This window comes from Cuculus canorus, chromosome 3 (genome assembly GCF_017976375.1).
Source record: "Cuculus canorus isolate bCucCan1 chromosome 3, bCucCan1.pri, whole genome shotgun sequence".
NCBI classification, from domain to species: domain Eukaryota; kingdom Metazoa; phylum Chordata; class Aves; order Cuculiformes; family Cuculidae; genus Cuculus; species Cuculus canorus.
The window spans coordinates 65,838,524-65,858,628 of NC_071403.1; the positions used below are offsets into that span (position 1 = coordinate 65,838,524).

A 20,105-nucleotide genomic window follows, 5' to 3' on the forward strand; every position below is an offset into this window, starting at 1 on the left:
GCAATTTAGCATGGATTAAAGTAGGTTCTTCATCACCAGGAGTCTTTAAATAAACCAAGCTCTTCCTCCTCTGACAGGTCCCTGCTCTTGCAGGGTAGTTGGACTAGACAACTTGTAAAGGTCCCTTCCAATCCAAAGCATTCCATGATTCCATAACAAATTCCAGTTCAAACAGCAACTAACTCAGAGAGGTCTGTGACTTGTATTTACCCAGGAAGTCAGACTATATATTTCTACGGAACTATTCCAGCCTTCTGCTCTATGAATGCCACTGGAATAGGATTAATGCATAATGTGCACACCCATGCACCTCTGCAACTGATATCTGCATACATGCAGTGCATGGAGGAATTATAAAGCAGATTTGTCTACTGGTTTGAAATAAAAGGAGTTCAAATTCTGAGAGAGTTGCTGCGCAGGTAAATACTCACCCTTTTTTACATTTTTTGAAGATTTTTCCTATCTTGTCAAAAGGAACCTCATACTTGTCAGATATCTAGAACAAAAGACAGGAAGCACTGGTGAAGCAAGTGGACTGCTGGCATTGTCTTCCACTTCCATTTCACAGAAAGGAACAAAAAAAGGTCTGCAGATCCAAACAACCACTTTGCCCCCAAAAGGCAGGACTAAATCCTGAACTATAGCATGGCCAACAGATAAGAGCCTTTCTTCTGCAGTTTGTGAAATCTGTGCGAAAATTTTAATTGTTCTAAACTTGGCAACTGACTTCTCAAAATCCCATGCATTAAAAAAATACCCCACATCCTGGTTCTCATCTTCTCTGGGCTCTCTGTTCTCTTAGCATATCAAAAGCCATTTTAAAATTCAGTGTCAGAGGGATCAGGTGAGAAACGGTCATCAGAGTGGTTGGCACAGGAAGAAATAGCAACAGAGTAAATACCTCTGCTGCTAAGGACATGAGCTGATCAGAAATGTCCTCTTTACCCAGCAGAGTGACCTCAGTGTGAAACCACAGCTGTTAACCATGGTACTTCATCGTACAAACCTCCAGAAAGTCACAATGTCCGTAACCTAAGCCTGATTTACTTTGGCTCTGTCACACCAACAGCAAGTAACAACTCAATACGCCATTTCAGGATGCAAAAGCACAGAGGGTTTCCTCCAAGCTACAGTTGTGAGCTCTTGGTTCTTTGCTTTAAGAAGGCCAAGCAAAACAAAGGCACAGCTTCACTTCAGGACCACGGAGTAAGGGAGGACTTCATAGCTTTCACCCTCCCTCTCCATTATCCCTCATCTCCAGCCTCCCTGTGCTGCTAAAGCTCCATGGCCAAGAGAGCCTCAGGTTACAGGACTGTCTCCATGTCTCCATGTCCCAAAGCCGATGCCAAGACCTGCCTGTGCAGCCCCAAGGCCTCTGTCTTCTAAGCATCAACACAGCATCAGTCACAGAAAGAGGCATGTCAGTTTTGAGCCTGTGCCAAATATTACACCATTCCTCAGAGTTAAGCTCTATATTTCCTTCGCAGCACTGCAGCAGCAGGGGTAGTGGAAGGCTATTTTGGAAGTCAGCTACTAGGGCGATTTCACGCACATGTCCATAGATATTTAAAAATCTCCAAGCACGCTCAGTAGCTGGGACTTAGAGCTCTTCATAGGCAGGTTATGAAGGGGGAGAGAAGGCCCTCAAACAAGGCTTTGAAAAGGCTGAAATAAACCCAAGCCACTGAACGCATTCAGGAAATCCCTCTCTCTTCCAATGAAAATACTATCTCTGGCAGGAGGGACATCCACATGAAACACGAGTCTGTTGACCATCTTTTGACAAACCTAGGAAAAGACCCACACCAGTTGCTTCTGCAGCTTGGACAAAGCTCAGTCTGCACAAGAAGCGAGCCTAGAAGGCTCTCTCACCAGCAGTGCCTGTCATTTTGGGACTATCTCAGGTATCCAGTCATTAAGATTGACACCTGGATTTTCAGGAAGGCTGAAAAACACCTTCTTACACCCAGACCCCACAAATGTAGAGCAAAGGAAGCTTCCTGAATCCCTTAATAATGAATTAAAGGAGTATTTACATTAATTTCCATGTTATTGAAAGGAAATCAACCTTATGCTTATTATCCAGAAGAGCAAGACTATGTGGACAGAAGCCGCAACTGAGAGTTTATCTCCAGTGATTGTCCAGTGTGTAAGAATTGGATAGCAAGGGACTACACTTGCTTTTTCTAAAACTGGAGGCATGGGCTATAAAACAGCCTCATTACTTACCGCTTCCATTAGACCTTTCAGAGACGGCGTCTTTAACATTAGCGCATCAAAGACTTCCTCTGATTCTTTCCGGACATAGAGCAACACTGAAAAGCAAATTGGAAAAAGGAATTTACTGCACAATTGCTCCTCAAAAATTACCTGTATGTAATAGCAGCAGCTAAGTAAAGAATAATATACACTAAGGATCTTATGAGGAGATACACATATGTACATTCAATACACATGGAAGATTGCATCAGACACATGCTCAAAATCATGCTAGGTTAGCTCAAAACATACTTTTTGCACACAGAAATACCATATGCTCAAATATCGTTATTGTCGAAATGCCTCTAAATTTTTCTCTATTTGCTATTTTCACTATCGTTTGAAAAATAAGGTTATATTTGAAACAGAGAAAGGTGGAACACAAAACATGCAGCTCTGAAACTCACAGGTGTCTACATCTCACAGGTCATGTGCCATAAGACTTTTCACAATAAAATGTTTTGACAGATGCTACCACAGCAGGTGAAGCCATCTCAGCCATCTCGTCATTTTTAAATAATTTATTTGCACAGTCCTCTGCTCCTCCTACATCTCTCTTCCTACCCCTTGCCATGTTTCAGTAATACTCATACCGCTTCAGCTGACACACAATGCAGACTTAGTCTCTCTTAGTCCTTCTCACTAGGAGAGGAATGAGTCAGAAACGCAATCAGGTAAACCATCTCTAGTGTTCTCAAGCTAGCAGAGTGTCATTATATGCAACATCAGCCTCATTAAAAACTGCATTAAGGTTGAGGAATAAGCCATGAGAGCAAGAAAGCTTGGACTTTAACAGCTTTGCCATCTTTAATCCATCTTCTAATGACTAGGTATTACAGCCTGGATTGTTTACAGGGGTTCATCAGCCACGGAGCTTTGACACACCTGCAACATGGAACAATTATTGGCCTATCTTATGGAACAAGGTGAACTCAGGACAGCACAGCACCTTGATGGGTTTCCTCTGCTAAAGGTAGGCTTAAAGAAAGACCATAGGTTTTAAAATTGAAGACAGCACACACTCTCAGGTACGGCACAGGTTAGGTGTTGCACCAGCCAATGGAAAGAGCACCCCACAGGCATCATTTTATGTCATACAGCAACAAAAAAAACCCAAGAAGTCTAATTTGTTTTTATAAAATCCATCCTTCCTTGCTAGTTTATCCAGACTACAGAAGTGCAGCCCCATTAAGGTCAGACTTGCCAGACTTAACCTTTGCCACACCACAAGTTTACTCCTCCTCTTTCAATCCTTTAAACTTTGTAATGGTCCTTCAACACACAACTGTTATCAGGCAGGTAATCGCTATACCATCTCCAAAGGGACCTGTCATCTCCTTTTACCCCACCACAGCAACACCCAATCTCACATCAAATTGCAAAGGCTGACAACAGGTTGAAAATAAGCAGAATATTCTCTCAGTTTGGCTGAGCAGTCCATTTTTCCAGCACCATGAAAGAGGCAAAAGTTTTGTACTCAAAACCAGTTCTTGGCATTCATGTTTTCAAGTCCTAGAGAAGACTTCCAGGTGTTTTCTATTAGATTGTGATCAGCTCTCTCCCCTCACCTTCTCCGAGTCTCCTTCCTTACAGGTTCAGAGCCAATTAGTGCCAGAGTAGCAGAAAAAAAACCAGAAATTCTGATATTTAGAGAGAATTGCAGAGCTGAAATACATCCTGATATACAAACTCTTTCCACTACTACTCAAAGCCAAAAACATTGGGCTAAAGTATACTCCAAAATTAAAGCAACTCTTTAATCTCAGATGCATCTCTATCATGCTGGACAATTACTTCAATAACTCAGTCTCTTAATGAAGAAAATACCTCTTTTTGGTTCTTCTATTCTGGCCATCTTATTGGGAGTAGCAATAAAGTCCTCTTCACCGATATAGGCCCCTCTCTTCAGGTTGGAGCTGTCATTGACAGGGCAAAAAATTAGCAGCGTCACAATTACAGTGACTTATCCCTCTGAGGGCAAGACCTCAGCAGGCTGAAGCAGCACAGCTCTTACCTTTCACCCTCCAGTTCTTCTGAAGCAACAGGAAGGACCTTTTGAAACAAAGGAGAAACTTTCATGACACATGGAGAAAAACATACTTCGAATTAGCCAGCTAGCAAGAACCTTATGTGGTACTCAGTCCTTAGCAAACAGTACAAAGGGCTCTGAATGCTACAAAACAAAGTTGCATAAGGACAAGCCCATTAGCTGGTGTGACATTGTCTTGTCAGCAATGCTCTCCCTGTCCTAAGTGCTATCTGTTAATAGCAACTTAACAATACCTGTGTTTGCTTGTTTGTGCTAAAGAGTCACTGACATAGAACAATGCTGCTGCTGTGGGCAGAGGTCCAATAGCATAAAGTTCAAGGACAGGGAAGCCCTGAGTCCACGGCAGATGGAGTTACCAGCTCACTTGTAAGCACATCAGTGCAAAACATAAGGGAAACCCAAGGCTGTTGAGCAGGGAGCCAGCCACGACCACACAACTAGAAGATGCTTTGGCCAAAGCAATAAGCATTTGCCTTCGTTTTAATACACAAACAATACTTGAGAAGGCGCAGAGAAGATCTTCTAGTGACCTTTCAGTACCTGAAGGGGGCCTACAGGAAAGCTGGAGAAGGGCTATTCATAAAGGCTTGGGGGGATAGGACCAGGGAGAATGGATATAAACTGTAGAGGGGCAGATTTAGACTGGACATCAAGAAGAATTTCTTCGCTATAAGAGTGGTGAGACACTGACACAGGTTGCCCAGGGAAGCTGTGGCTGCCCCATCCCCGGAGGTGTTCAAGGCCAGGTTGGATGGGGCCTTGGGCAGCCTGATCTAGTGGGATGTCCCTGCCCATGGCAGGGGGGTTGGAACTTCCAACCCTAACTATTCTATGATTCTATGATTGTAAAAGTTTTGTCCAGAACTAGAATTTATTTCTTATTATCTTTCAACATTGCATCAAATGACACTTTGACACAATCTCCCAAAAGCCAGTATCATCTTTACCTCTTTTCATAAAGAGGAATTAAATGATCTCAAATGAGAGACATAGGAAGCCGGTTAGGTATTGTATATACCCATCTACACTGCCATAAAGTCTTCTGACAAAGCTCAGCTCTAGAGCCTTCACAAGAAAACACGCAGAAAAGTCAGCCTTACAGATAGAACTTTATTCTCCATCCCTTTTAAGAGTTTAGGCAACACTGTTAAAAACTAAGATTTGAATTCCATTAGAGCCTGCCAGAACTCCCAGGACAAGAAAGTTCAAGATTTTGAAACTTTTCTTCCTTCCAATTTCCTGTCAGCTGGGACTTTCCAGGAATGCTGAGGCAAGGTGCTCTGGCAGCAGATCACAGAGCTGCCACACTTGCCAGTTCCATAGACAGGCTTTCCACCCTGCAGCAGCAGGCTGGAGGAACCCAAAGGCTACATCAGCACACCAGGAACCAAATGGACTTTACGAAAGAAAACCACCCTGTAGTACATTCAACAAACTCTCAGCTAGAGATGCTGTGGAAAAATCTTTTCAAGTTCATGAAAACAGGAGTTCATAGGAATATAATTTAATCAGAAAACATCCCCAGTTACCTCCAGCCAATGTGTCTAGAAGCAACATCTTTTGTTCACTAGAGACTCAGCCTGTATTGGTTTACAGCACCAGTGCAGATAGTCTGGCATTTCATACGTACACACGAACACACAACACCCAGGCTTTTTGCAAATTCATCCCATAGTCCCCATATCCCCATGCCCATGAACTTGACTTACGTGAGCACCACGCTGAAGATTTGCAAAGTGAACATCAGGAATGAAAAGGACTGGCTGAGTGTCTAGATCCATGAAGGGCTTGAAGATGGTGATGTCCGTACGTTTGTGTGAGGGAAGCATTGGCACTTTGACATCAGAAACTGTAGGGAGACCAAAGATTGGAACAGAGGATAGTGAGGACACTGAAGAGGCTGTGGGTTTCCTACATCATTTAAGAGGCACATACGCTGCTGAACAAAGGTACTCTGCAGTCAGAGTCAAAGGGATAAGCTCCAGTGGTGGAGTTTGAACCTGGGTTGTCTGCCTCTCAGATGAGGGCCTGGACCCTGAGGAAACAGCTTGTTTCACAGAGTAGTATAAGTTTTCTCCCTCCCTCCAAGTGAGCTACCTGGCTTTGCTCAGATATTGAACTGGGCTGGAGAATGGCCTGGCCACTCACCCCAACAAAGGGATCTATGATATGTCTTCCATGTACCAAGCAAACCATCCAAACAGAGGGCAAAAAACTAGTCCATGTCCCTCCTTGTCCCTCTGTGTTCCCTCAAAAGGTTGCTAGATTTCCTGTACCAGCAAGGTAGAAAGAAGACAGACAACTCACAACCTACATGGTTCCAGCTGGGAACCTCTCAGAGACAGCACTACAGAAATACTAACACGCTGTGTAGGTGGTACAAATACTGTTTCTGGCAAGATCATAGATTTGTTTGGGTTGGAAGGGACAGACGTCACCAACAAAGACCCACCTCGTAGAGAGGGAAGCAGGAAGTGCCTTAAACTGAACTTCAGACACACTCATGTCAAACTGACTCCAACTGAAGGCTTCATTTTACATTGCAAAACATTGCAATTTTGGGTCAAACCAACTGCAAATAAAACACTTAACTTCTCACATCTCCTGTGGAAAACAGACTTTTCCTTTTTCCTTGCAAAACTGATTTTTTTAAAAGATTGCTCAATCCCTCAAAAATAACTTTGACCAAAAGCCACAAACTGTTTCTGCTGTTGACAAGTCCATGCGCAGACAGCATCTGTGATCCCAGAGGTGAGTATAACAGCTGATGTCTTAAAGCAATCAAAAATGTCCAACACAAGAACTAAACAGAAATGGATTGTACTTTCCAGGAAAATAAAGGTCGCATCAGGCTAATCCCAAGCCTAGGGAGTTCATATTAGAAAGCAGCTTCTATAAAATCATAAGATCTTGGAAATCTGTATGGAAACTGCACTTTCCTGCCACTACCCAAAGGGCTGCACATGGTAATCTTTGAGGGGCCGTTGAGGTTACTAACGTGAAATGCTAACAGTGTGCCAAACCTACCTTTCACGATGTACTTTGGGGAAAAAAAACAACCAAACAAAAAAAAAAAAAAAACCCAGCCCTTTCTGCAACTGCCCTTGAGCAAATGGGTTCCCTTGTAGCATTATCTTGTTCTGAAGCTGCTTCAGCAGCCTGTTCCTGCTGCGTCAGGAAAATCCTGCCCAGCAAGCTGTGAGGTGTGCGCTTGTTGAACCAGTTGGACTGTTAATAGCACATGGCTCTGACAAGCACACCAAGCACAGCAAGGGAGAGCACACATCTGCCCCGTGCAAAGCAAGGACAGCAAGACAGATTTTCCTCTAAGTCGCTATGCTGGTAAGCAGCCATCCAAACAGGATCTGGTGCAGTCACCTTCAGCAGCTAAAGGAAAGATGCTCAGCACGAAGAAGCTCCACAGCCTTCACATACTATGAGTGCGGAAGCTTTCCATCTGCAGAAACAACTACTAATGAAATTATTTACTAAGTATCACTTTGCTCCAGAAGAGCGTAGGGCTCCAGGTAGGAGGCTCAGTCCTAAGGTTGCCACCGTCTTGCTGCACAGTTGGAACCACATCTTTAGCATAAGTTAAAGACTAAGTTTATGATCAAGTTGGAAATATTTGGAACAGCTCCTGTTCTCACTGCCACCTGGAGCTCAGTCACTCCAGCACAGACCAAAAATCACACCCTCATCCTATCATTTCAACTGCTAAATCCCACATCCTACAGAATACAAAGCAGCACCCTGTCTTGGACAGGAAGAATTATATAGAAGTGAAGTCCTAAGTGACTTAGTGTGTTGCAAAACAGAATTAATGACTCCATAAGCAACTGCTTAAAACAAACACTATTCCATATGGGATAAAAATTGACTTATGAGAGTTCTACTACTCAAGTTATTTGTAACCAAAATAAGATCTCATATTTAGAACACTGATGAAATAATTTCTACTTACAGGCATTCAATTGAGAGCTGGGGTCAGTGCACTTGCCTTTTCTTTTGCTTTGCTTTCGTTCTTCATCCCTGATCTTCCTCTCAGCTCCCTGCCAGATAAGAGATTGATGGAAGTAGGGGGGAGAGAGAGAGAGAGAGAGAAAGTATTTTTAGGGTTTTTGGTTTTTTTTCAGCAGAGACAGGAACAGCGATTCTTCCAGACCTGTGTTTGTGGAGGGCAGCTCCATGGTCCTCAAGCTGCAGGTTTGCCACAGCATCCCAACTTTGAGATCTGTTTACTTTTGAGTCCTGTCATCTAATGAAATCCAACAATTATATCCAAGATGCAATCACTTGCTTTTCTTTCAGGACAGATGAGGATACCATGACACAAGATACTCACAGCTATAACAACTCTATGAAGCGTGAAGTGAAAATACATCTGAAGTGTTCAAAACAATAAGAAATTCCAAGTTCCCTCTGTTTGAGAGTTCACCATCATGACACACTTGGATCACCAAGTGCACGATACCTTCCAGCACACTGCACACGCAGCTGGCAGCAGATACACCAGCCTTTGCTGACCTCAAGCTAAAAACGCGTATAATTTTAAAGTAGATAGTACTACTTCTTTGGGGGGGGCAGGCTATGATGGAATCCCCAGAGCATCATATTTTCTGCAAGGTACACACAGCTATGACAGAGAGAAATAGAAGGAAGAAGCTTTGTATTAGAATCACATTCATTCTCCAGCTCTGTCCAGACCTCACATGTAACTGTGGGTTAAGTCAGCAATGTCACATTGCCAGCTGCATGAGGTGATAAGCCCACAGTAGATCCTCAATGCTTAATCCTGGTACTACCACCAGATGACTGCCTAAACTGGTATACACAAGTTCTACCTGTCTCCCAAAACCCTCCTGCAAAGCAGAGTAAAAGGTAACAGTTATCTGACCACAGGAAGCCATTATTTCTCATTCCCACCCCTGCAAAGCTGCCAAAACACACCCACAGCCTTGCACAGCTGCTGAAGGAAGACTAGATTAGCAAATGCGATGTCAAAAAGCATGCGGCAATGGGGTGGGAAACAGTGTCTAATGTACAACATAGGAGGAAAGCAACAGCCCTCCCAGTAAATCAATAACCTACAGGTGACAGGATGCCTGCTCGGTACCAGTGGGCACTCTATGCTAGCAATAAAAAGGAAAATTAGCTTAGGTATGTGATGTGCCTTTTCTTCCACCTTGCAGCAGGGACACAGTCAGCTTCAGACCGCTGCTGTGAAAAAGAATCAAAAATTACTAGCGAAGACACAGGCATTGCCAGCTTTGCCTAACCCCATGAAGCTGATACAGCCCACTACAGCACAGATACTCCACCTAAACCTCAGCACAGCCAGACACGCAGCCCTCTGCAACTTTCCTTACCAGAACAGTCACAACATCTCAGCTTGGCAACAGCAAAGTTCAGATTTGGCTTCAGCCCTGGTTTTTTATCTTTCGCATGGAAATAATAAAGTTCTGCTACTGAAACACTGTTATGGAACAGCACCTGCCTCCTCATGGAGAATGTGCTAATCCATCAAAAGCACACATTTTGAGAAGAACTCTGCCCTGCCATACCTACAGCCAGAATTCTGCTTGAAAGTCATTTGTTCCAGACTACAGGGGCCCACGTAAACACATCTCAAATCCTTCATACAAAAAAAATAAAGTCACGTCTTGATAACAGGCCTTTTCTGTCTTGCCAGTAGAGCTCAGCAACAGCCAGAATCAGATACTGGTAATTCTGTATTCCATAATTATGGAATAAATAAGCTTGCAAGAAAGAGCTTTTCCCAATTCATTACCTAGAGAGCATCCTGGAGTCTGAAAAGCAAGATTTCATGCTCTTGTTTGCGTGTTAAAGGCTGCAGGGCTTTTTTGTTTTTCTTTCCCTCAAAATCTCCAGTTTAGTAACAGACTCCTGAGCTAAGAAAGGGAAGCAGCATTTTGGGGACAGCTGCCATCCTTTCCTCCCTCAGAGAAATGTGATCTATTTGAAAGATACAGGGAGAGGATGCAATGTCGAGTTATCGCACACTGGGATCCAAACCCTTGTGCACCCTTCTGGTGCACAGCCTACAACCCATTCAAGCCCTTCTGCTGCTCTGTAGCCCCAGTGGCCAGGCTGCCAGGGGGTACTGACAGACAAAAACTGGACACGAGTGAACAGCGTGTGCTTGCCGCCCAGAAAGCCAACTGTGTCCTGGGTTGCATCAGCAGCACGTGGCCAGCAGGTTGAGGGAGGTGATTCTGTCCCTATACTCCATGCTAGTGATACCCCACTTAAGAGTTCTGCATCCAGTTCTGGAGTCCCCAGAACACCAAAGAAAGGACCTGTTGGAATGAGTCCAGAGGAAGGCTACAAAAATGATCAGAGGGATGGAACACTTCTCCTGCGCGGAAAGGCTGAGAGAGTTGAGGTTGTTCAGCCTAGAAAAGGCTCTGGGGACACCTTATCATGGTCTTCAAGCACTCCCAAAACATTTGGTGATTCTGTGACCATGCAACAGAAGGAATAGCCTTCATGTTGCTGACTTTCCCCATCAATATTACCTCTAGCCACCTTGCGCCATTTGTCTCCTCCCAATAAGGTCTCGGTTGCTTGTTCCTGCCAATCCATAAAAACCTTACCACAGCACTGCCCATCACGTAACGGCAGGTCCCAGAAGAAAAGAGTACCTATAGCCTGCAAAATCCTGTATTTAATCTTCCCTATGTGGATGCTTAGCTGAGGCCCCACTTATAGCAGAGAAGGTCTCGTCCCTCAGGTCACCTTTCTCTGCATGCCCAAATATTGCTGGGCCAAGCCTGAACGAAGTTTGTGCTGTAACATGCCCCAGGATGACACAATTACACCCGCATTGCTTTACTCGCAGCTTGAAACCACATAGAGCTAAATGAAAACCATCTCTGTGGACTCCCTTTCCACAGAGAAAGCACAAAGGGGAAGACAGGAACACATGAAGAAACTCAGAAGCAGCCACCAAACACTTGAAACGAGTATCAGTGGCTTTCCCTTCCATCCAAAGCATGGGAACTCTCCTCCTTTACTCCTCTGTGCAAAGGCCATCACACACCATTAACTAAACTCATCTTCCACAGGCTATCTATCGACTCATACACAAGAAAAGAGACAGCGGAGGATTGCCATGCCAGCACCTGGGTCAAAGGCAGTTCAGGCGTGCAATGCAAGCACAAAGGAACAGAGGGGACCTACACAGAGCTGACCCTGTTAAGTGGCCACAGCATAGAATCATTTTGTGCTGTTTTTCTCTGACAGACCTCTATGCTACAGATGTAGCCCTCGACAAAGAAAACATCAATAACAGCCCTTTTACAGGTAAGAGCGGCCACGTGAGGACAAACACATTAAGGACTGCAAGACGTGCGGGCACTGTAGTAATGATGTAAACATTCAAGACCAGCTGACTGATTACCTAAGATACAGAGCCAGACAGAAAATGGCTTTTTCTGAAATGCCAGTGCTCTTACCAAAGCCTGGAGAAAGTGGTCAGCACCAGGGTCTGGGAGTCTACTGGGTTTCCATGGCAAGGTTTTCATAGGGGCAAGGCTACAGGGATGGCTTCCATGAAAAAAATGCCAGAAGCTTCTCCTCTGTCTGACAGAGCCAAAACTAGTTGGCTCCAAGACAGACCTGCCGCTGGCTGAGGCAGAGCCCATCAGCAGAAATCGTAGCACCTCTGGGATAACATTTAAGAAGCGGAAAAAACTACAGTTCAACAGCAGTGAGGAGAGAGATGTGAGAACATGCGAGAGAAACAACTTTGCAGACATCAAGGTTGATGAACAAGTTGGGAGGATGTGCTCCAGGCAGTGGAGCAGAGATTCCCCTGCAGCCATGGTAAGGACCACCAGGCAGGCTGTCCATCCCCAAGCTCATGGAGGCATACAATGGAGCAGATATCCACCTGCAGCCCATGGAGGACCCCACGCCAGAGCCAGTAGATATGCCTGAAGGAGGCTGTAACCCGTTAGGAAGCCCTCACTGGAGTAGGCTCCTGGCAGCACCCATGATCCCATGGGAGTCCCCTGAAGGGCTGCACCACGTGCAAAGGACCCATGGCTGGAGTAGTTCATGAACAACTGTAGCCCATGGGAAGGACTCATGTTGGAGAAGTTCATGGAAGGCTCTTGTGGGAGGAACGCCATGCTGGAGCAGGGGAGGAGAATGAGAGGAGCAGCAGAGACAACATGTGCTGAACTGACCACAAATCCCCTTCCCCATCCACCTGCACCACTCAGGAGGAGGAGGTAGAAAAAAATTTGGAATGAAGTTGAGCCTGGAAATAATGGAGGTGCGGGGAGAAGGTGTTTTAAGATTTTGTTTTATCTCTTACTATCCTATTTTGACTGGAAATAAATTAAATTAATTTCCTCCAAGTCAAAACTGCTTTGCCTGTGATCATAATTGCTGAATGATCTCCCTGTCCTCGCCTCAACCCACACGCTTTTCATTACATCTCCTCTCCTCTGTGCAGCTGAAGAGGGGAGCGATAGAGTGGCATGATGGGCAGTCAAGATAAACGCACCACAATGAGTCACCACCTGCAGCTGCAAGGACACAGGTCTCTGCTCACAGAAGTGCTCTCCTAGTGCCTCCAACGAGTGTTGGAGTACAGCTTGATTCAGCATGGTGACAAACAGTACTCGGCTCTGCCCCAGCCCTCACTGCCAGACCCAGATGGGATCTGAAAGGCAGCAAACTTCAACACTGTTTCCATAAATGCAAACTAGAGAATCTTCAAGCACCACCCTCACGTGGTCTGCATGTTCACAGAACGAATAACAGTCAAATTAAGTACAGAAAAGTAATCTTTTCTCCTTCCTCCTCTCCTCTTTTAATTCAGGTGCAATTTGCAAAGTATCTGGAGGAATAACACAGGAGAAGAGGTCAAAATCCCAAAGGAAAATAAAAGATACACTGCTGTTACTGTTCTACTAGATTTGCTGAAGTTTATGGTATAGACTCAAATGGCTTCCTTTAAGACATGCACTGACTATGCACCTGCCCTTTTATTAGCCAATTTGCCTTATTAGCAGTGGCACAAGCCTGTCAGTAATTTCAGCACATTGTCAGTAATTGACCAGACAACCTGTGAGTCAAAGATCCCCTCTTTTCCTGCAGCAAGTCTGTACTCACTGGTACTGGAGAATACAGGCTGATAACACACAAGATTCTCAGATACTGAAAGAGCTTCAGACAACACACTTGTGTCTGTCTCATTTCAGAAGAAAAGAGACACAGAGGCCTCAGGAAAGCCCATGAAACCCAAGCCTCTTGGGCTTATTGGCAAGTCCTTAAGATAGCTCTGGAGAGCACTTGTTAACTCCCTGATAAATTCTTTGCAGAAATCATCCCAACAGGAGCCATCTCAGGAGAATAAGGAAGATGACTAAGTAGCTTTACACTGGCAGGCAGCTTCTCCCAGCTGTGCACGAAAACAGAGGAGCCTATGGACAATACAACATAGCAGGATCAGTCCATGGGATGCTACAGCACAGGCAGACTGTAGAGGGCTCCATACATTTTCAGAGGTGAGTGGAGGCAGAGTGATGTCTCCTCACACAAATCTCTGTGGCAGTGTCCTGAGGGACGACAAGGGAAGACCAGACCACATGGCATGCAACTGGTGCAAAGCTAGGACAGGGCTCAAGAGTGGGGGTCACAAGATGATCTCAGAGCTGCAACTGCACAGAGAGGTATTTGAGAGTCCATATGATGAAGACGCAGTCCAGATGCAAAGAATAATAGGCCCTAAACAAGTAGGATGCCAGCAAAAACGGAGCACTGTGGTGGTTCAGTGATCAAACGAGGGACAGGAGCAGCACTCATTCAGCCTAGAAACATCTTGGTCACTCTGGAAATAGTAACATAGCACATTACTTGCTCAGGTCCTTCAAAAGACTGATAGGAACAACTGCTTTCAGTTGTAAACACAGCTCCCGCCGTGTTTCTTTCACAGCTTCAGGTGAACAGTGGCTTTAGGAAACATGTTAATTATCTACGTGCTAAATGCACTAGGTAGAGCAGTCAAATTACAGCATCCATCCAGCTCCTAAATTGGCTTCCTTACACTGCTGGATCTCATAGGGGCACAAAGAAAACATCAACATTTTCTGTCCAGTTGTGCTTTTTTAATAACAAATAGCAGGAGGAACACACAAAGACTCTTTAAAGGACCAATACAACATAGCTCAGGCAAAAGGGCAAGCCACAACTTGCTCAAATCAACTGTTATGATTTCTCCTACTGAAGGCACTCCGCAGGACTTCCCAGTGTCTGGAGTACCCACAGTCATCCTTCTGCCACTGACTGATCTTTCTCCAAAGTCAATGTCTCAGGAACACTTCTCAGTGTTCCAGCATTTTGAGAGCAGCAAATTTATCTGAGGTCATCCTAACGTCTATGAGCCAAGCAGGGGGGGCTGACATTTTTTTTCCTGCAAAGGCTGAACACAGGCAGGAGTTTTAAGTGAGCCAAAATAGCAAGTGGCAGAATTAGAAAAGAAAAAAAAAGGCTCCTGAGCCATGAAACAGCCTTTCCCAAATGCCACTGGCACACTAACCCAACCTTACCTTGTCACAGAAGACTTTAATCTGGCAGTAGGCTCTGTGGACAGGCTTGTTACTCCTGTTATTGTAGCTGTAGGTGTCAATCTGAAGATTCAGGGGTAGGCCTTTAACTCCCTTCTGAGAGGAGAAATCCGTGCTGAGGCAGTTCACAGAAATGAAAACCTGGAGAAGACAAAAGCAGCAGCAGTCAGTAGTGATGCCCAGACTCCTGAGCACAGGACTATTTGATAAGTGCCAATATCAAAATGCCGGGACAAACAGGACCTTCTGTCGTCTAAGACACCAGGTAAAATCCCTAGGAAGCGGTATGATATTGTCAATTCTTTATATAAACCACTAACCACTACAGCAGACAAAAAAACTTTGTCCAGAATGTATTTTAACAAACTCGCCAAACTTTATGAAGACTCGCTCATCTTCCCCAGATGTTTCCCCCTAACAAGAGATCTCAAATGTCGTCATCAAACTTTTAGCAACAGGAATCCTCCAACACCTAGTCTTCACTGGCCAAAGTTTTACCATTTTGCTAAGAACACAAACATGCTTTGAAAAATCTATGTTGCTTTGGGCAAGCTAAAACAAAGCTTACCATGAGTTTTACATAAGCTGCTGTGAGCACAGCTTATACTTGAAACTACTTGGGAGTTTCTGTGGGTTTTTTGTGAAAGCTTTTAAAAAATATTAGGCAACATTATCTTTAAACACAAGAATTTTAGCCTAGAGAAGGCTGAGGAGAGATCTTATCATGATCTACAACTATCTGAATAGAAGTTGTCCAGAGGTGAGCACTGGTCTCTTCTCCCAAGTGACACCTGATAGGATGAGAGGGAATGGCCTCAAGTTGCGTCAGGGGAAGTTCAGATTGGACATTAGGAAAAATTTCTTCACAGAAAGGGTTACCAAGCACTGGCAGAGGCTGCCCAAGGAGGTGGTTGAGTCATCATCCCTGGAGATGTTTAAAGGACTGGTAGATGAAGTGCTTAGGAATATGATTTAGTAGTGGACAGGTACAGTTGGGCTTGATGATCTCAAAGGTCTTTTCCAATCTAGTGATTCTATGAATAATGCCATTATTTCAGTGGAAGAGTTTGTGGGCTTCACACTTAAGCAGATGAATATCTTGAATATTATCCAGTAAGACCCACAAAATACCCCATTAATGTTCAGATCAAAACCGATAGAGTAATATTTTCATTATCCTAATAAAGAATTGAATTATGGCAAAAATGAATTAAGAGTGATTTTTCAACATACCTAATTTCACTTTCACAATTGCCTTAAAAACACCCAAACACAAACCCACAACCAGAGAAGAAGCCCAGCACTGCTTAACAGAAGGAAAAAATGTTGTCACGTAGCTACAAACAGAGAGACCAGAGTACTTTGTGTCCAGAAAATGGGCTTGCTGTGTGCCAGGCTTTTCTCCAGACACAATGCTCATTATTGATCTATTTCTGAAGAAGCTGCAATGATTCATTACACAGAATTTATAAGCTACCAAGAGCTGCAGTGGTTACTCTCTTCTCTGCCTCAAGAACAAAGCCGGGAACCCACTGCTAAAAATAAATCAAAGTCTTGGAAGCCTGAAGCACCTTGCCAGAGATTTTGCAGGAATACTGTCCCACCACCTAATCACTCACTTATTGTGCTACTACCACAAAGCACTGGTTTGAGGTCTCTGCAGTGATTTAGTGCCACCTCCCGGAGCCATCCTGGTGTTGCAAAGTCTCAAGATAGGTTTTGAAAGGCTTAAGGGGTTGGGTTGGATTTGCGGGTTTGCAAAGCGCTTCTCACAGGCTTCTTTGCACGGGTTCTGCAGCCTCCTTGACTAGTTTTAACAAAAGAGGGGAAGTGAAAATGTAATAACTACCACATGGTTAGGGATATAAGCTCTTTTTTTACCTCATATATAACACAGCAGTATAAAAAGCCTAGGGGAAAATAATAGTATAGATAAGAGTCTTCCCTCGTAATAACTTGTCTCAACGTTCAAGATTCACATGCAACTTCTTGCAGCCCCTGTGAGCACCATCTGTCCCAGAGCAGGGAGACAGCTGCCGGCACACCGGCTCGACAAACAGTCTCCATCTCTTCCCTGGTGCACATGGGGTCCCACAGAGCTGCCAACACATCACTACGTCCTGCTTGTGGAAAGAGACATTGAGCTGTGTGAAGCAAGATCTGACTCACGCCAGTGTGGCACGCTGGCAAACTCCCATGCCCAGGCACCCCACTGCTTGTTCTGCAGCGGCTCAAGACAGGACAACACGCAGGGGCAGTGGCTCCAAAGGCAGGCCAGTGCTCAATGCCTGCTCACCCTCCAGCTCATGTCTCAGCATCCCAAACCCATGTTGTGACAAGAGAATTTTTTTTTCCAAAGTGCTAAATACATCTCAAATCACAGCCAGGAAAATTATTTTAAAGTAAGTTCTTCTTGGTCTTCCCCAGACTAACCCAAATAATGGCTTTGCTAGCTTTCATCCACACTCCCCTTCCATTTTTGCTGCCTGTGACTTTACTTTTATATTGCTTACAGAGCCAGAGCACCCTCAGGGAAAGCTTCAAGGAGTTTGCAGAGCTTCTTTCACCCACTTGGAACCAGGTAATCAGATGTATGTGGGGCCTGAATAATTGTGTTCCATGGGCAGCGGTTTTGTTTTTTAAAAGAGCCTCAACTCTGGTGTTGGCGTATTTTTACATTTTAAATTTTAATTATAAATTTATTTAACCCACACTGAACATTCGCACGCAAGTCTCATTGCTGTATGAAGAAATAACTGGGTTCTATAAGAACACGCCCTAGCAGTCACACCAGCAGGCCCTCCACAGACTCAAAATTTCTGTGAAATCTCTCATTTGAGTTTTACACCACTGGAACTCAGCAGTCTCAATGTGCAGCATCAGCCACCAGTTCTCTGGCGGGGGGGGTGTGTGTGTGTGTGTGTGTGTGTGTGTCAATTCTCTTCTGGGAATTCAGGTCTACGTTTGCAGTTTTCATGGCTTTCCAGCCAAGCAAAGCCCACACAGCGCACTGGGCCGAAGGTAGAAGGGTTGGTCTCTGCATGACAGATTCATGCTACTACAGCAGAGCTGCACGGGTATCCCATGGGAATTTGGGATTGCCTGAGAGATGACAAAGATTATCCTCCTACTTTAGAGTCTCCTCATTTGATTAGCTTTGGCCTTAAGCAGCTGACTTCATTTTCATGCCATTTAAGTCTTCAGGACTCTGCACAGAAGATGAAAACGAAAACCTAATCACTTCTCTGAAGCAACAGAGAGCTGGCCCGTCTTCTCCAGTTCATACAAAGACATCGCAGTTCAAAAGCGTCACCTACTTCTCCCTAATCATACTATAACTCCTATTTTCAATCAGCTCCAGGTTGCCTCAATTTCCACAAAGAGAGTTTTAGTGAACAGCTTTTCTACTTTAGGCTAAAACAGTTTCAGGCAGGTGCTTTTTGTTCAGGAAGATTTGACTTGTGTTCGAAAAGAAACGTAAGGCCGAGTGACTGTGCCAGCTACATCCCCACCCCAAAATTGCCAGAAGAAAGAAAAACGTAACCGCAGAAGTTGCTCTGCGTCTTCAGCCTGCTGAGCAAGATTCCTTTTCATGTGTCCAACCTATTTTTCTAAGGGCAGTTCCGCATTCTCAGCTATATTAAGATTTGTTGTTACTTTAAAAAAAAAAAACATTTTCATCTCACCTCCCAAGATTCAACATAAAGACAGCACTTAAAACTAGAGCATGGTCAAGCCTGAGCACTTACAAACATGAGTCAAGCCCTCAAAAGTTACGCAGATTTTCCTTAAAACTGAGATTTCTGGAAGGATTAGAAACCTGTTCTCATGTTATTTCACTTGCTTAGCAGTTAAGCCTTTATCTATATTTGAATCATATTTCCAGGCTTTTCTCTCCAACGAAAGCCAGGTTTTATTTTCCTTTTCTTTTTATGTTGATTTTTTTCATGCCTTTTATTATTTTTCATGAAAGCTGAGATTCTCTTCAAGACAAATGGCTCTGTGATGGCGGGGTGTCAGATAAAATGCCAAACAGCACAAACCCCGTGAGCTGGTATGAGCTGCTAACCTCTCATGTCTGACACGCACCCCAACATGCTACAGACTCTCCTCCACTCAACACTAGGATGGGTTTCCTGCAGCCTTTGGGGCAGATGAGCTGCAGCCCAGCCGCACACAACAAAAGACTGAAAGCAGAAGGATGAAAGCACCTCCTCCGGGATCACACTGGAAGACAGCGTGGGAAGAAGCCAGACCTCATGACTTCCCAATCTGCTTTAACTGCCTGACCACTCACGCCCCTCCTTGCCTAACTCAGGAGAAACACACTGTGCCTACGTTCAAATCTACGAGAAACAAATCTTCCATTTAAATAATGCAGAAAGAAAAATTAATCCGGCAGCTCTCCTTCATGCCCTCAAGGAAGGGCAACAGAGACAGCCAAGTTCTTTCCACACAGCACCTTTTTCTAACAAGATCTGCCTTTCAAACAAACCAGGAAAACCAGGCGTAATTAAAGGGCAATCTAAGTGCTGCAGGAACCTCGCTGTCAGCAAGATGAAAGATGCCTTTTTTAAATGAAGGCTTGCATACCCACATCTCTTCTTCTCAGTTTATCTTGGACGCCGTGCTCTTTTGTCACACAAAAAGCACCAGCAATTTTGATTATTCCAAAAGCTACACATGCAGCAGCTTTAGATGAAATGTCACTTTATACAGCCTCTTCTGACTCACTGCAAAGCAAAGTTGAAAAGGAACAAAACGTAGGTACGTGTCAATCATGTCCGGGATTACCGTAGATAATGGCAAGCGACTCTGATGACTATTAGCACACCACAATCTCTGGCCAGTCCCCAGCAAACCCAGGCATGGGTAAGACCGTAATGGCCATGTAACAGTTCTTCCCATCGTGAAAAAGTTCTTGTACAACCTTCTGGATAAGTCCCTACACAGCTGGGCTTGGGACTATTCCAGTCGGATCACCTGGCTCCACATGTCTTTCATTTAAATAGAAGACGGGTAAATTGAACTCACCTCCTCCGATTTATGCTCCATTAGATTTTTATACCCAGAAGGTGAAGACATCACTCAATAATTCAAGTCCACTGGATATTTCTTTCTCTAATGAGAATTTCTGAATTCAGAAATTAGCTCTTTTCTAGCTCTAGCAGGCAAGTCTCTCATTTTAATGTTAT

At 44.3% G+C, this 20,105-nt stretch overlaps 1 protein-coding gene across 5 annotated transcripts in view; it reads right to left on the reverse strand.

The window, feature by feature from the left end:
- Window positions 1–20,105, reverse strand: part of GRHL1 (grainyhead like transcription factor 1) — a 45,721-nt gene that overhangs the window by 4,088 nt on the left and 21,528 nt on the right. For 3 of the 5 annotated variants that reach the window (XM_054063370.1, XM_054063369.1, XM_054063368.1), the window contains exons 9-15: window positions 14,893–15,051; window positions 8,274–8,361; window positions 6,019–6,158; window positions 4,274–4,311; window positions 4,087–4,175; window positions 2,230–2,315; window positions 432–496 (exon numbers count right to left, since the gene is read on the reverse strand). In XM_054063370.1, coding sequence (XP_053919345.1) covers window positions 432–496; window positions 2,230–2,315; window positions 4,087–4,175; window positions 4,274–4,311; window positions 6,019–6,158; window positions 8,274–8,361; window positions 14,893–15,051 — 665 coding nt within the window. The remainder of the gene's footprint in view (window positions 1–431; window positions 497–2,229; window positions 2,316–4,086; window positions 4,176–4,273; window positions 4,312–6,018; window positions 6,159–8,273; window positions 8,362–14,892; window positions 15,052–20,105) is intronic. The other 2 variants (XM_054063372.1, XM_054063371.1) reach the window with 1 other exon arrangement.